This window comes from Mizuhopecten yessoensis, unplaced genomic scaffold, assembly GCF_002113885.1.
Source record: "Mizuhopecten yessoensis strain PY_sf001 unplaced genomic scaffold, ASM211388v2 scaffold10331, whole genome shotgun sequence".
NCBI classification, from domain to species: Eukaryota; Metazoa; Mollusca; class Bivalvia; order Pectinida; family Pectinidae; genus Mizuhopecten; species Mizuhopecten yessoensis.
In genome coordinates this window covers 1421315-1437963 of record NW_018408493.1, presented here as the reverse complement: position 1 = coordinate 1437963, position 16649 = coordinate 1421315, and the positions used below count along the sequence as shown (strand labels likewise).

At 36.6% G+C, this 16649-nt stretch overlaps 1 protein-coding gene across 2 annotated transcripts in view; it reads right to left on the bottom strand.

Moving 5' to 3' along the window:
- LOC110460161 (anoctamin-7-like) overlaps positions 1–16649 on the bottom strand; it is a 46737-nt gene that overhangs the window by 16842 nt on the left and 13246 nt on the right. For both annotated transcript variants that reach the window (XM_021512905.1, XM_021512906.1), the window contains exons 3-13: positions 8485–8578; positions 7529–7659; positions 6465–6572; positions 5958–6094; positions 4478–4646; positions 3684–3849; positions 3249–3339; positions 2800–2966; positions 1527–1747; positions 899–1094; positions 13–124 (exon numbers count right to left, since the gene is read on the bottom strand). In XM_021512905.1, coding sequence (XP_021368580.1) covers positions 13–124; positions 899–1094; positions 1527–1747; positions 2800–2966; positions 3249–3339; positions 3684–3849; positions 4478–4646; positions 5958–6094; positions 6465–6572; positions 7529–7659; positions 8485–8578 — 1592 coding nt within the window. The remainder of the gene's footprint in view (positions 1–12; positions 125–898; positions 1095–1526; positions 1748–2799; positions 2967–3248; positions 3340–3683; positions 3850–4477; positions 4647–5957; positions 6095–6464; positions 6573–7528; positions 7660–8484; positions 8579–16649) is intronic.

Below are 16649 nucleotides of genomic sequence, written 5' to 3'. Positions count from 1 at the left end.
CATTTCACTTACCTCCCCTTGAAGAATGCAATGTATATGATGGAGGAGTAAAAGTTGACAAACTGGAAAATGAACACTTTAAATATGAGTTGGTCCTCGTATTCCGTCTGCGTTCGGTGCATCTCTGAAAAAATTCCATTAAAAATAAGAATTTTTTTGTAAGAAAACTGTTTCAATTATCCCAGATCAAATTTACAATATGCTCAGTCTTAATTATATTTCTGATTTTTTTAAATTCATTCTATGAGGTTTTTTTCTAATTACTACAAGTTTAAGAAATGTAAAAATGACCTCTCTCTGAGCGATCTCGATAGTCAGCTTTCATGTCTAATTCAAAGATTGAGTTTCAGAATGAGCTTCTATACCTATCTTTCCGCGATTGATAGTAACCTTTGACATTTATCTCCAAGACTGAGTTCAGAACAAGCTTTCACATTCCAAACTGAGTGAGTTTAACAGTGAACTTTCACATCTTTCTCAAAGATTCAGTTTCAAAACAAGCTTTCACATTCTAAACCGAGTGAGTTTGAGAGTGAACTTTCACGTCTTTCTCAAAGATTCAGTTTCAAAATAAGCTTTCACATTCCAAACCGAGTGAGTTTGACAGTGAACTTTCACGTCTTTCTCAAAGCTTCAGTTTCAGAACAAGCTTTCACATTCCAAACTGAATGGTCTGATAGTGAACTTTCCCATCTATCTTAAAGATTCAGTTTCAAAATGAACTTTTACCTACTCTGAGTTTGATAGCGAGCTTTCACACCAAACTGAAGGATTCATAATTGTATATCTATGTACTGTAAAGCGCTTTAGAGTGGCTTATGTTAGCTAGATAGGGCGCTATATCAAATGTTGTATATTATTATTATTATTCAATTTCAGAGCAAGCTGTAATACCTACCCCACTGAGTGAGTTTGAGGGCCAATTTTTCGTACACTTTGCCGAGCGCCATAATTAGAATAAGATTAACTACAGCAGAGGTGGAACTAGCAATAAGTGCAGCTTTTGGTCGTAGGGTTTGACTCTGGAACAGCGGAATACTGATCAGCACGCGGTACATAATCACAGCCACGATGAAGATCAACACCAGCGCCATCTAGAAAACATAAAAAGAGGCCCACAGGCATTAGCTGCTTACCTGTTTTTTCTTTTCTTTCTTCTTCTTCAATTTTGACACGTTTAACCCCGTGACATTGGATATAAATAAAAGTAATTCAATCAAACAAACCAAAAAATCATGTTAGATGAACTAACAAGCAATTCGGATTGATATCTTTCACCTGTGCATCAATGCACATATCAGAGAAACTTACTTAAATGCAAAAACTTAATGTTGACAAAATCAATGGACCATGAATGGTAGGCTGCATCCAGCATTGGATGTATAGGTTGCGATACACAACTTATAATGCATCTATGGTCCAAGTTTGGTTGGTCTAGCACTTATATTTTCAGTGAAACGAAATGCAGTTAAATGCAAAAACTTTATGTCGCCGCCGCGGGAAAAAGCATCACAGCAGTCACTCACCATTATAACGATGGCTGCTATACCAGACAGGATGCGGGGGATGCGATCCCGCTGGGGGAAATGAGGCTCCTTGACACCTGTGATAGGATTTTTCTCATACTTTGTGGCTTTGGCCGTGTACTCAGGGCGGGGACGTTCTTCCTCCTCCTCAAAGTCCATCACGTCCCAGTGGTGAGCCAGCGAAGCATTCTTCCTTTTCCAGTATTCCAGGAATGTTACCGCTGAAATATAACATAAAGTGTGCAGAGCCTGGAAACTGGGACATTATTTAAAAGTGAACTTGTGGTGCAAGTCATACTGGCTCACCAAAACTGGACTTGCAGCATTACAATAACTTGACACTTAGCTATGACCTTGAACCTTTATTTATTCATTCATGTGTACGTTGTGATGATAATCTGCTTGCTTAATGTATTAAAGTGATTGTAAGCCTTTGTTTTTGTTTCACAATTATAAATAATACTATTATCAATATGATGTTAAGCACTTTAGAATAATTTTACAAATTATATAGGGCGCTATATAAATGTTGTATATTATTATTATTATTAGATTTGTAAGGAAAACATAGTCAAGTTATTTAAGCGAGGATCGGAACCAGACTTTAAAGTGCTACCTCATTGAAATACAATGCGGAAGGCACCCTACATAGTATTCAATCCAGTCACATAACACTGACAATGGGTAAACCAGCTGTTGTGATAACCCTAAATGCTGAACGTAAAGCAGGGAATAACAACTGCCATTTTTAAGGACTTTTTGTATGTCCCGGCCTGGAGACCATTGCCAACCCAACTTGGGCGAATGCTCAACCATAAGGCAAAAAGTGAGGTATTGCCAAGCAAGGCACTAGGAAACATGAAGGTTTTCAGGCAGATGAGAGAGCAGCAGGTAACATTTGATATCTGCAATGTGTCCTAATTAGCAGAAGACAGGGGAGAAATTAATGATTGTGCTGGGGACCCACATTAGCAGTCTCCAACATATATGTAGTAGATACAGCAGCCTATTCTTCCCTAGAACCTACAGGAAACACCTGTCGAGAAATCATGTCCAAATTTGTCCAAAATGAATATATCGGACAGACATAAAAACAACCCTATAGTCGTCTGAACTTAACTGGTAAGGGATTAATAAAGAATAGTGTAGGACATGGGTATATCAGACAGCAAAACAACTGAAAACCATGTAAATGGGGATGGGTGTGGCCCTGGTTGGTTTTCAAGAATACTCCATGAGCCTTTGTTCCGAGATAGTTAATTCATGTACTTACCCCAGAATGATACAAACACAGCATATAGAACCGTCGCAGGGTGATCAAACAGATAGGCAATCTTAGTGTAGATACAGACGTCTGACAGGTACCAATAGGCACAGCCGATATCTTCGTCACACAGCGGGCACATCTTGTACTTTTGACCACTGTCACATACTTCATTACTACAAACAGACAAAATAATAGCTTGTCAATATTTAATCTTCTTTCTTTTGGCACAAATCATGTATTCTAAACTTCTCACACAAAGTATATATCCTCCTTATTTTACTAGACCTGTAAAAACATAAACCAATATGTTCCTTATGGTTTTTTTCCTTAAAAAGTATGTTCCTTGTTTGGTAAGTCAGTAATCCTAATCCATTCACACGCACAGTGATCCAGCTGATTAAGGTACACATATAGTATATACATAATGTCTTTAGCTGACAGTGACAAACACTTACCCAGGAGTGTTACCGGACCACGTGATGATTCCATACAAGAACACGATGACCCCAACCACTGCTGCGGGTAACAGCCAGGCAGTGTAGAACCCTGTAATATATCATTGTCTTTATTATATGAACGTTCTCTAGGATTTGAAATATTATTTTTAGAGAATTTACGATGACATGACATTTGAATTTGTCTTCTTGTCTCAGACCATGGAACAAGTATAAGTATACCTTGTGATCAATCAAGAAGCACAGCTATAGCTATCGTAGCTCTTATGCTTCAGACTAACAATACCCTAGAAATATTAACAGTATATATGTATGGCCAAACAGTTGACAATTTATACAAATACAATAATCTTTTACTGTTTATCATACCAACAAATTGCTAATATATTATCTTTGTGTTTCATTTTCTGGTAATTGAATTGTAGAAATAATTACCTAGCCAAGCAAAGTAAATGCCAATCTTCTCTCCAAAGTACTCTCGGATGTGGTCGAGGGGCTGGTACTTATACCACACTCCCCAGCGGGCCCAGTAATGGTACAATATCTGCCGGGCACTCAGTGACTCGGGCGCCACAAAGTGTTTGGGCACCTCAAACGGTCCCTGTAACACACACAGGTAACAAACGACATGTTGAGGTATATTCTTTACCATTCCTAACACCTAGAAATATGTCAAAACAGAATGCAAGTCCCAAACACTGAAATAAGTTTGAGCGGAGTTTGATATTGCAAGAATCTTGATTTCTGGAGTGAAGATGGAAATGTTCTTGCTGATTTGAGGTGTTTTATGATACCTGCAAGAAAACAGTCAGGAAATCTAGGTTGGCAAATATCCAGGACACTTTGTATAGAGTGTAAAAGAGAAAATGTTCACTGTGTGAAAATTCTCAAGTTCATCATGGAGTAAATTAGCATGAAAATATATCCACATGAAAATACATGAAAATATATCCACATGCAAATATATCCACATGCAAATATTTATTTTTAGAATTTTGAATGATATAGATTCCAGAACCACTGCAAATGCAAAGGAAATTAGGCCACACCATGATCAGTGAAAAGAGTCACACTGCAAACATTTCTACACACACACAAAAATCCATTTTTACAGTAGTATATTATGGCAACACTATATACAGTACAAAGGGCAATTACTCTGTTTATATGAATGTAATTAATCTGTTACAATATATGGTGCAACGTTTGGTCTGACCTTGGGTACTTACATCATGTAGGGGGTAGGCTCCCTTGAACACATTTTCTTCCAACAATCTGTCAATCCCAATTTCAGCCCGCTTCCGCTTGCCATATGCTGTGCGGCCCAAGACCTCGTTTACGACCCGGGTCCTCTGGGTGTTTGAGAAGTATGTGTCGTGGTTATCACTCCCAAGGAACCTATGGTAAACACGTAGTGTAAATTACAGAATGAAAGACCCATGTGCTTCACTCAAGGTGTTATATGGCCATTGACAAGAGGCCCACAGGGCCTTATCGCTCACCTGAATATGTTTAAAATAATTGGTATGAAGTAAAAATATAGCACTCCATGGTAGGTGCTGTAGGAAATTTCGAAAAGATCCATCCAGTACTTGAGATATAGCGAGAACAAACTTGAAACAGAGCCCCACCCTTATGCCCCTAGGATTGGTCATACCCACCAATTATATAAAATTGAGTCCCCTTGGCCCAAGGATGCTCCAGACTAAATAAGGATAACATCCCTCAATCCCAATGGTCGAAGAATGATTTTAAATGTTTTACCTTTATTTCTCCTATTGGGCCCGCTCTTCTGCCCTCTGGGAGACCACACCCACTGCTTATACAAAATTTTGGGCCTGCTCTTCTGCCCTCTGGGAGACCACACCCACTGCTTATACAAAATTGAGTCCCCTTGGCCTAAGGATGCTCCAGACTAAATTAGGATAAAATCCCTTAATCCCTATGATAGAAGAAGGATTATAAAGGTTTTACCTCTATTTCCCTTATTGGCCCCGCCCTCAGCCCCCAGGGGGGCCAGATCCACCGTTTATTTAAAATTGGTTCCCCTTCACCCGAAGATGCTTCAGACAAAATATGGAACAAATCCTTTCATTCCTACAGAAGAAGAAGGATTTTAAAGAATTTGCTATATTTCCCCTATTGGGGCAAGCTACCCCTATGCCGCTAGGGGGGCCAGACCCACCATTTATACAAAATGTGTTCCCCTTCTCCCAAGGATGCTTCTGACCAAAGTTGGTCAAAATCTGCTTCGTCGTTCATGACTAGTAGCGATTTGCAGGAAAAGTTGACGGACGACAGACGCCACGCCATGGCATAATCTAGCACACAGGTCCTTCGGACCAGGTGACAGGCAATTTTTGATGTTTCTAGGCAAATTCTGATCTTGCTCAAGAAAATTTTGATAAAACTAGATGAATGTTTATCTTACTATTCAAATGCTGATTTTGCGGAGTGAATTTGATCACACAAGATGAATTATCTGTACTAGGTCAACTTTCAAAGACCATATAGCTTTGACACTCAATAGGAGAATCAGGGACTGAATCAATTTCAGCTGATACCTGTCAATACAAGCACATCCTTGTGGCTCTATTTAATCAACACATATTTCCGTCAGGATTGATACACAACAATATGTTTATATACTCACTGAATTAATCTTTAGAAGTGTAATTAAATTCAGGTATTTTCCAAAAGACCACTCACCTGTCTAGCTTTGACTTTTTGAACACACAGGTGTAGTAGTCAAGGGGAGGATTGGGGACGTGTGCACTCATCATGTTAGGGATCTTCAGAGTGGTGAGCACCTTGTCTGACCAGTTGTCTGACGGGTTAGGGTGGGCCTGAAATACAGAATGTCAATCAGAAATAGAAACCAGACCTTTATCACAAAGGAAACTAGGAACTAATCCATTAACATTATAGAAAATAGGAACTCGTTCTTAACCACTATAGAAAATAGGAACCAGTTCTTTACTGGATATAGGAACCCCTCTTTCATCACTTTTTGGCCCAAATCAATAAAACAATTTGAATTCATGCTCAAGCATGGATTCTGTGCCAAAATCAATTTTCTTGTATTAATTTCTTTTTAATAATGTTGCTTTAAAATTTGTCCAAATCTCAACAATTCTACATTTTTTTCTAATTTATAACGCTACCTGTAGGTTGTAATCTCAAGTTTGACCTAACAGAGCCCTTAAGTTATTTTACCTGTAAAGGGGCCCTCATACACAGGTCCTCAGCATAGAAACAGCATACATCCCAGGGAGCGTGCAATTTTATAAAAGTGGTAATCTTTTTCTTACTTTGCACCCGTTCCTGTAACATGACAAATAAACAATGAGCAAAAACAACCAATGATGCTAAAGTCAGTAATCAGCTGCTCAGGTTTGTATAAAAAATATCAACAATAAAAAGAATTTTACAAACAAGCAAACTGCTTACATAGATCTGTCTCCCGAAACAAAATTGACACGAGCTTTATTGTAATATAAAGATCAACATTACACAAAGCTATAACGGTTCAGAAAAATTAAACAGCCGTACATACTGTTGTATCGATTTATTAAAAGTAACATTGCAAATGATCTCAACCATTTCCTTTTAGGCTCCATCCCTCAGACGACTCCTAGGAGTCAGCCCCTTTGCTTCTACATTTCTGATTAACCATACCTAAGAATTCTCCTAACTAAACATGGCTGATATCATTATGCATCACACAATTCCATCGGGGAAGTTGCTTAAAGCAATATGGCCAAATTCTCCTTTTTTGGCACCACCCCTCAGTCCCTATCAGTCAGCCCCTTTATTTGTACAATTTTAAATCTCTACCATCTGAAAAGCTTCCAATCTAATAGAGCCAATATAGATCTCAAAGTACAAGAAAACAAGTCACTAAAAGCAATATGACTAAATTACCGATTTTTGGTCCAGCCCCTTGGAAGGACAAGCCCCTTCATTTATGCAATTTTGAAACTTCCCCACCTGAGATATGGCTGATATGGCCAAATTACCCTTTATGGCTTGCCCCTCAGCCTTCCCTCTATTTCTTTAATTTTGATTCACCATTATTACCTAAGGATGTTTCCAAAAATAGTGAAATTCCTTTCACAGTTCAGAAGAAGTTGTTTGCGAAATTGCTGATGGACAGACCTACACCAGACTTACTAATGGACAAATGACACAGCAGAGTATGGCATAAGCTAACTTCAGTCCTTTGGACCAGGTGAGACCATTGGTAAAACCAACTCAGTATCCACCACAAACATTCCTACCTCCTCAATTTCCAGTCCTGTTTTACGGATGTTATTGAGAAACTTGGCACGCCATTTCTCCAATTTTTCAATCTCAACACTGTTGCTTTTCACCTTCTTCTCCACCTCCTCTTCGTATACTAATATAAAGTCTGTAACATCCACGATACGGACATTAATGGATGGTTATCAAAATCTGACGTGACAATGTACTGTATGCTTATGGACAGATTTCACTGGGTACAAGAGGCTGTAGTCATAACTCAAGGTATAGTAATCAATCATACATTATTATAATGGAAGGTAAGTTTTAAGTTTTAGCTTACAATTTTCAGGATTTAAAATACCATCTTATATAATGTATACCGGGAAATATTCTATCAGTCAAATTTCCCTTCAACGGTAAAGTCCATTTTCGCTCAATATTAATTTCGCCCTTCACATTTGATTACTATGTAAATTATATTGTTTACAAATATTCATTGTAATGGTAAATTTACCCTCATTACGGAAGGCGAAAAAGGCGGAAATTAAGTTGCAGCAAAAATGTCACAGTATACAGTACTACCAACATGACAAAACAAACAAATTTAATTGGGTGAGAAAAATTTGAACTTAATACTATGGATGATCCAGATAAATAAAATTGAAACACATGTTATAGTAATTATAAGATAACCAGGACCCCTGGGCCCGTATTCATGAAACCGTTCTCATGCTCAAGCATGAATTTTGTGCTCAAGTCTGATTTCTTGTCCCAGTTATAAATTATTTAAAAACAAAAATTGTTAAAAGTTTTGGACAAAAATTGAAGAAACTTGAAGCCGAATACTGTTTTCAATTTTTAAATTTGACTTTTTGATCGTTGACATGATTTAGGTGGGTTACAAGAAAGCTGGCTTGAGCACAGAATCCATACTTGAGCATGATAACAGTTTCATGAATACGGGCCCTGGTTATATATATATATGCCTGACCTATCCGTCTGTAGCCATCCTTGAAGAAGCAGCCGCGGTCATCCCCCGGGGAATAGGGACGAGCTCCAATTTCAATCCCACCATCATCAGAACTCTTCAAGATAAAAGAAAAGCAATCAATACCCAGTTAATATCCAACCTTACCAAAATAACATTTCATGCATGTGAATTCATAATGTAGACCCCTTTTCCCAATTACAACGAGCATAAAATATACAATATATATATATGTCTGGTATGCACTGTTTGGTTTGTAACTGATATTTTGACACAGGTATAAGAAATGGCATCAGTGGTGACAAGAATGTAATCCATGTATTACAGGTTTATTCACTGTGTGGAAAATCTGTCATTCTTTACATTGGGTGAATAAATGCAAAAAAAATAGGAAAACATATTTTATGGATAAAATAAAAAGTATACAAGACTGACCGCCAGGCCTAATTTCTACCTTATTTGGCTTCTTCAGGCGGACTGATGTTTATGGATTATATAAACTATAGATATACAGAATCTTTATTTCAGAACCCTGTCAATGTGAAAAATTCCTCACCACAAAAAAATGCAATCAGATTAAAGAGTCACAAGGCAAATATATATCCAAATGCTAGAACTTAAACTATCACAGTACATTGTTATCGTTGCAAGAAAACTTAACTCAACATTTGACATCAGCTGAGCAAATATAAACTGTCAATACATTGATTATTTAACTCATTCACCCTTACATATTTAAACTGGACTTGCCCAGTCTTTGATTTGGTAAGGTTCAAATGTGACTTCAGGGGTTAATGGGTTAATTGCGATCATAAAGTAGCCTCCTTACAGGGCAATTGCAAGGAGGACCACATAAAATCATAAATAACAGTGACCTTGACCTTTAGAAAGAACTCAGAAACACAAACTTGTTTAATATTTAAAAAGTGTTTGGCACTTGTACCAAGTTTTGAGAAAACAAGATTGTCAATGAGCCTTTTACAGCAGAAACAAAATACATATTTAAAGTAACTTAATTAACAATGACCTTCACCTTGCAGCGAGCACACTGAAAGATGATCTCATTTGAGATATATCCAAGTTCTAGACAAGTACACTGATTTCAATGGATATGTGATGAAGACTGATTTCAATGGATATGTGATGAAGACAATCTATTATAGAGTGATGAACAGACACTATTTATAGTCAATGGAACCTTTAACTAGCACTCCAAACCACAAACTTCCTTGCGTGTGTATTTTTTTTTGTCTAACTAGCCTTTTGATTTGGTAGAAATTAGAATTAGCAAAGAAATAACTCAGTAAATTCAAATGACAGTATGGTCATTTTGGATTTTGATACAACCCTGAAAATAACTACCTGTTTAAGACCATAAAATGTTTAATGGTTTGGTTTGGTGTGTTGGTGTTTGTTGTCCTATTAACAGCTATGGTCATTGAAGGACGTGTCAGGTTTTGGTGGTGGTGGCAGAGAGCCAGGGTTCCCAGAGTAAAACCACCTATGGCCAGTACCTTGCGACTGCCCCATGCACAAAGATTTCGAAGCCATGACCCAGTGGTGGAGGGGATAGTGCTAGCAAAATGTCAGACGCCTTAACCACTTGGCCACCGCTGTCCCCTTACAAATGGTTAATGACACCAATTTTGGTTAGCATGGTAAGAGTTGCTTATTAAAACAGGAAAAAAGAAAAGTTAAAAGTGTTACTTAAGTGGGGGCCTGCATTTCTACCCAAAAAGATGTTATTGTCTTGATCTGTATAATACTAGGTTCCTTTCAGAAAACGAGGTTCAAATTCATTCACCACAACTATAAGGATCCTGTACCACTGCCGAAAGCTGTAATTTGATTTGTGGTTCGAAAAATTAATGTGACTGGGATAGACATGTGTTCTAGCGACTTTTCTTGCTTCTTTGACATTGATTTAGCAATTTAAAGAATAAAACTGATGTTTCATACACATATTATTGAGGGAGGACTAAAATGTCTTAAATAAAATTTGGCAATGGAGATGTTGAACTTGATGCTTTTAAATGCCAAAATCAAACCCCAGCAAAAAAAACCACCTCAATGTCCTCATAGTAAAATGCAGTTATCTGTGAAAAAGCTTTTTGCAATGTATTTTTGTTTGCATAGTAGTTGTACTGATGCAATTGCTATTATAGTTTTTCGGAATAACAAAGCTCAAGTTTTAGCTGTGATTTCAGGTTCATTATTAATGGTTCAAGATAACAGTAAATTGTGTAATTTTGACTCGTTGAATAAATGATAAAGCTATTGATCACTGATCACAAATCACTACTGTACAGTGAGGCCATGCATATATACATGTATAATACATTGTCAATGGGTCAGCAACTGTACTTCATTGACTTGACTTATACTGCATGATCAAATCATCTTCCACCAGCTGGACCTCCATTCCATTGCATGAAGTATATATATACATGTATGTGGCCTCAATGTTATATTGATCAGCACAAGTCTGCTTAAGCTGGGCACTCTAGCATATTGTTTTCTATGGGTAATTACCCAACCCCTGGTTTTATCATGTACTGTAACAATTCAAAAATGAACTTAATGTATGTCAAAATTTTATTTATGGGTGCGATTATGTTTATAGTGAAACATCATCTTCAATTCAGGTAGCTATAATACCTCAATCGTGTCGATCCACTGTTTTTCATTACTTCGTACCACAGACATAACACGTTTGCCCATGACACACTGTAGCCTACAAGACTACACTGGTCTGCTAATATAAGCTCCTTTTTCATGAAGTAACGTGAAAGCAGGGATAATCCTTGAGGGGGCCCTAGGGCCAATGACCCCTCATACCTGAAATTGACCCCTCCATGTTCCATTTTTTTTATTAATTTTACCTAGAATGGCACCTCTTGATTTTGATATTGACTAAAACTTGTTGAAATGGCCCGCTGCTCTCAAATTCCAGGATTTTCCCTGGTCAAAGTATCTGCTGATGTTATATAAATAAACTGACTTTTATTGAGATGATGACAAAACCATGAGGTACAGCTTGCAGCACTGTAATAATAACTTGTACTGGAAGATTGCCAGCTAATGAGATATCGACCAGAGAGGACATAAAATTTTCAATTGATTTTCTTTTCCTAGGCGGGCTGGTGCATGATTGTTGTTACTAGGTATTAACGTGGACCTCACAAATTGACTTCCGTGAGTGATAACATTAAGTACACGAAAAAGATGACACATATGCTACAAGTTAAAGATGACTTCAATTTCGCGGCCATAAAGTTAAACTATAAATAATACCTACATGGTCCATTGTCTTAAACTGCAACTGATATCTTTATGGTCTAGATCTACCATATAAGCTACAACACCAATGTCTTTGAGATCTACTATCTTCAACTACAACCAATGTCTATGAGATATACAATCTAAAACTACAGGTACAACCAATGTCTATGAGATATACAATCTTAAACTACAGGTACGACCAATCAACTCAAACTACAACCAATGGCTATGAGATATACAATCTAAAACTACAGGTACGACCAATCAACTTAAACGATAACCAATGTCTATGAGATATACAATCTAAAACTACAGGTACAAGCAATCAACTTCAACTTCAACCAATGTCTATAAGATATACAATCTAAAACTACAGGTACGACCAATCAACTTAAACTACAACAAATGTCTATGAGATATACAATCTAAAACTACATGTACGACCAATCAACTTAAACTACAACCAATGACTATGAGATATACAATCTAAAACTACAGGGACGACCAATCAACTTAAACTACAACCAATGTCTATGAGTTATACAATCTTAAACTACAGGTACAACCAATCATCTTAACTTCAACCAATGACTATGAGATATACAATCTTAAACTACAGGTACGACCAATGTCTATGAGATATACAATCTTAAACTACAGGTACGCCAATGTCTTTGAGATCTACTATCTTCAACTACAACCACTGTCTATGAGATATACCATCTAAAACTACAGGTACGACCAATCAACTTAAACGATAACCAATGTCTATGAGATATACAATCTAAAACTACAAACTACAGGTACAACCAATCATCTTAACTTCAACCAATGACTATGAGATATACAATCTTAAACTACAGGTACAACCAATCATCTTAACTACAACCAATGTCTATGAGATATACAATATAAAACTACAGGTACAACCAATCAACTTCAACTTCATCCAATGTCTATAAGATATACAATCTAAAACTACAGGTACAACCAATCAACTTCAACTTCAACCAATGTCTATAAGATATACAATCTAAAACTACAGGTACGACCAATCAACTCAAACTACAACCAATGGCTATGAGATATACAATCTTAAACTACAGGTACGCCAATGTCTTTGAGATCTACTATCTTCAACTACAACCACTGTCTATGAGATATACCATCTAAAACTACAGGTACGACCAATCAACTTGAACTACAACCAATGTCTATGAGATATACAATATAAAACGACAGGTAGGACAAATCAACTTAAACTACAACCAATGTCTATGAGTTATACAATCTTAAACTACAGGTACAACCAATCATCTTAACTTCAACCAATGTCTATGAGATATACAATCTTAAACTACAGGTACGCCAATGTCTTTGAGATCTACTATCTTCAACTACAACCACTGTCTATGAGATATACCATCTAAAACTACAGGTACGACCAATCAACTTAAACCACAACCAATGTCTATGAGATATACAATCTAAAACTACAGGTACAACCAATCAACTTCAACTTCAACCAATGTCTATAAGATATACAATCTAAAACTACAGGTACGACCAATCAACTTAAACTACAACCAATGTCTATGAGATATACAATCTTAAACTACAGGTACAACCAATCATCTTAACTTCAACCAATGTCTATGAGATATACAATCTAAAACTACAGGTACGACCAATCAACTTAAACTACAACCAATGTCTATGAGATATACAATCTAAAACTACAGGTACAACCAATCAACTTAAACTACAACCAATGTCTATGAGATATACAATCTAAAACTACAGGTACGACCAATCAACTTAAACTACAACCAATGTCTATGAGATATACAATCTAAAACTACAGGTACGACCAATCAACTTAAACTACAACCAATGTCTATGAGATATACAATCTAAAACTACAGGTACAACCAATCAACTTAAACTACAACCAATGTCTATGAGATATACAATCTAAAACTACAGGTACGACCAATCAACTTAAACTACAACCAATGTCTATGAGATATACAATCTAAAACTACAGGTACGACCAATCAACTTAAACTACAACCAATGTCTATGAGATATACAATCTAAAACTACAGGTACGACCAATCAACTTAAACTACAACCAATGTCTATGAGATATACAATCTTAAACTACAGGTACAACCAATGTCTATGAGATATACAATCTTAAACTACAGGTACAATCAATGTCTATGAGATATACAATCTTAAACTACAGGTAGGACCAATCAACTTCAACTACAACCAATGTCTATGAGATATACAATCTTAAACTACAGGTACAACCAATGTCTATGAGATATACAATCTTAAACTACTGGTACAACCAATGTCTATGAGATATACAATCTAAAACTACAGGTAGGACCAATCAACTTAAACTACAACCAATGTCTATGAGATATACAATCTAAAACTACAGGTACGACCAATCAACTTAAAATACAACCAAGATGTTTGCGATCTACATGTCTTAAACCACAATGATCTTTGAGATCTCCTTCTTAAACTACAACCAATAATCTGAAACTACAACTATGGTCTGCGAGACCAACCATTTTAAACTAGACCCAGTCATCAAAAACTACAGTATAACGTGTCTAAACTGTAATCCCCGTCTCAACCTGGCTGTGATTTGTGGTCCCGACATATTCCCTATATAATCATTGTAGTTAAACCCTGTATAAACAAGACCCTGTCCATTCCGAAAACCGGCACTGTTTCACAAAAGTTGGCATAGCAATCCATGTAAAAACAACCTTTTCATTCCAGTCCTGAAATTTCAAATTTCAAATTAGCACTATCCAATGTCGGGTTGCCCTTTATTTGTATTATATACTGTGTATTTTGTAAATAATTAAACATTGCAATTGACTCATTTCTCTGTTGTTTATGTTGACACACTTGTATACAGCTTGTATGCAAAACACTACATTTTTGTATTTTCAAAAAAAAAATGACATGCCGACCCTGTATAAACCAGACACCTGTGTAAACTGGCCAGATAATTTGGTCCACATGACATCCGAATTAGACAGGTTATACTGTACCACTAAGGTCTTGGAAATCTACATGTCTTTAATTACATCCAATCATTTAAAACTATATATATACAAGCAATAAAGGTCTTTGATACCTTCCATCTTAAACTAGAACCAATCATCTAATACTATATGCAACCAAGGTCTTTGAGATCTACCATCTTCAACGACCAACCAATCATCTAATACTATATACAACCAATGTCTTTGAGATCTACCATCTTCAAGGACCAACCAATCATCTAATACTATATACAACCAAGGTCTTTGAGATCTACCATCTTCAACGACCAACCAATCATCTTAAACTACAACCAATACCTTCATGGTCAACTATCTTAAAGTACAAACAGTCTGCAGTCTTAATAACTACACCCAATTATGCAAGGTCTCCACAAACTTTAATCTTAAACTAATGTTACCTGTACTATAAAGGTCCATAGTCTTAAACTATTTAACCAACGCCTTCATACCTTCAAAAAGGTGATTCTTAAAAGTGTAACCATGTGTAGATATCCCTGTGGTTGCTATGGAAATATATCCAATAAAATCTATGATCTTATTCGGAAAATCCCCCTTTGAAGAACATACATATATATATATATACCTACACCTATAGCTACTGTATCCGATCTGACATGTGGGTGCAATTAAACTCTTTTGTATTGACAGCCAGAAAATGTGGCTGCTAATTATATTTACCAGGTACTTCATGGTAGATGTACACACATTCAGTTATTGACACAAGGCACTGAAGACAGCATCGCACACCTGCTAATGTATATGCCATTGAACTGCTTGTGTACCAGCTTATGCTAGGCGTGTGTAGGTGGATTAGAACCGTTCATCTGAGGATTTTATTTACACAGGCTCCTGTGGATGACCAGAACACACTGGATCATGGCAGTCTATTCAGTTATCATTGACATTCTTACATGCTTTGATAAACCGAGTTGTTGTTGGATTCACAGCAGTATGGATGCGGCAGAATATTTTTCACTACTAGTGACATCCTGACTTACTCTATAACACTGAGATCTGGCCAGACTAACTATCAGTCAGGTCTGAGGGGATGATTATTGAATGATGACATTACACATGCACTATCCCTAGGGAAAGGCAAAGGTGTACCATTCCAGATTCAAAATGATTGATCTTGATTGAAATATAGGTTGGACTAGGAGACTTTTTCAAGATTCTTGAAAAAGTCTCCTAGTCCAACCTATATTTCAATGATTAATCCTGAAAATGTTCACAAGGGCTAACATTAAATCTACTAGCCCCGGATGTCAGACTAGTGGAACAGTTCACCCCTGAAAGGTAAAGCACTAATGGGGAAAACAATATCTCATTGAACACTGTGTTTTTTGTATATCAAATATAATCAAGCCAATAAACAGCCACATATACAAAATATTTCACATGTGTTCGTCATAAACATATGCCTTCAACCAATAATTCTATACAAAATCAATGTTTGTGATTATACTTCAAAGACAAATTATACAACATAGCTGTCAGCATTTACAGATTTACCCTTTTATCAAGTATTATATATACATGTACTAGCCATAATAAAACATACCGATCATCATAAAATATTAAATCCTCAGGCTTTGGACTTGGATGTTGTTGATCTAAATCCATAACAATTTTAGGTTAAGGCAGTGTCCAGAATAGTCTGTGTAATTGATTTCAAAGGGGTTTTGTATGTTGGCTCTACAAGATACTGTTTACAGACTGTAGACGTATGCTCGTTTGACATTCACAATATGAAGTACAAACCTAATTATCCTTCCGATAATAGAACAA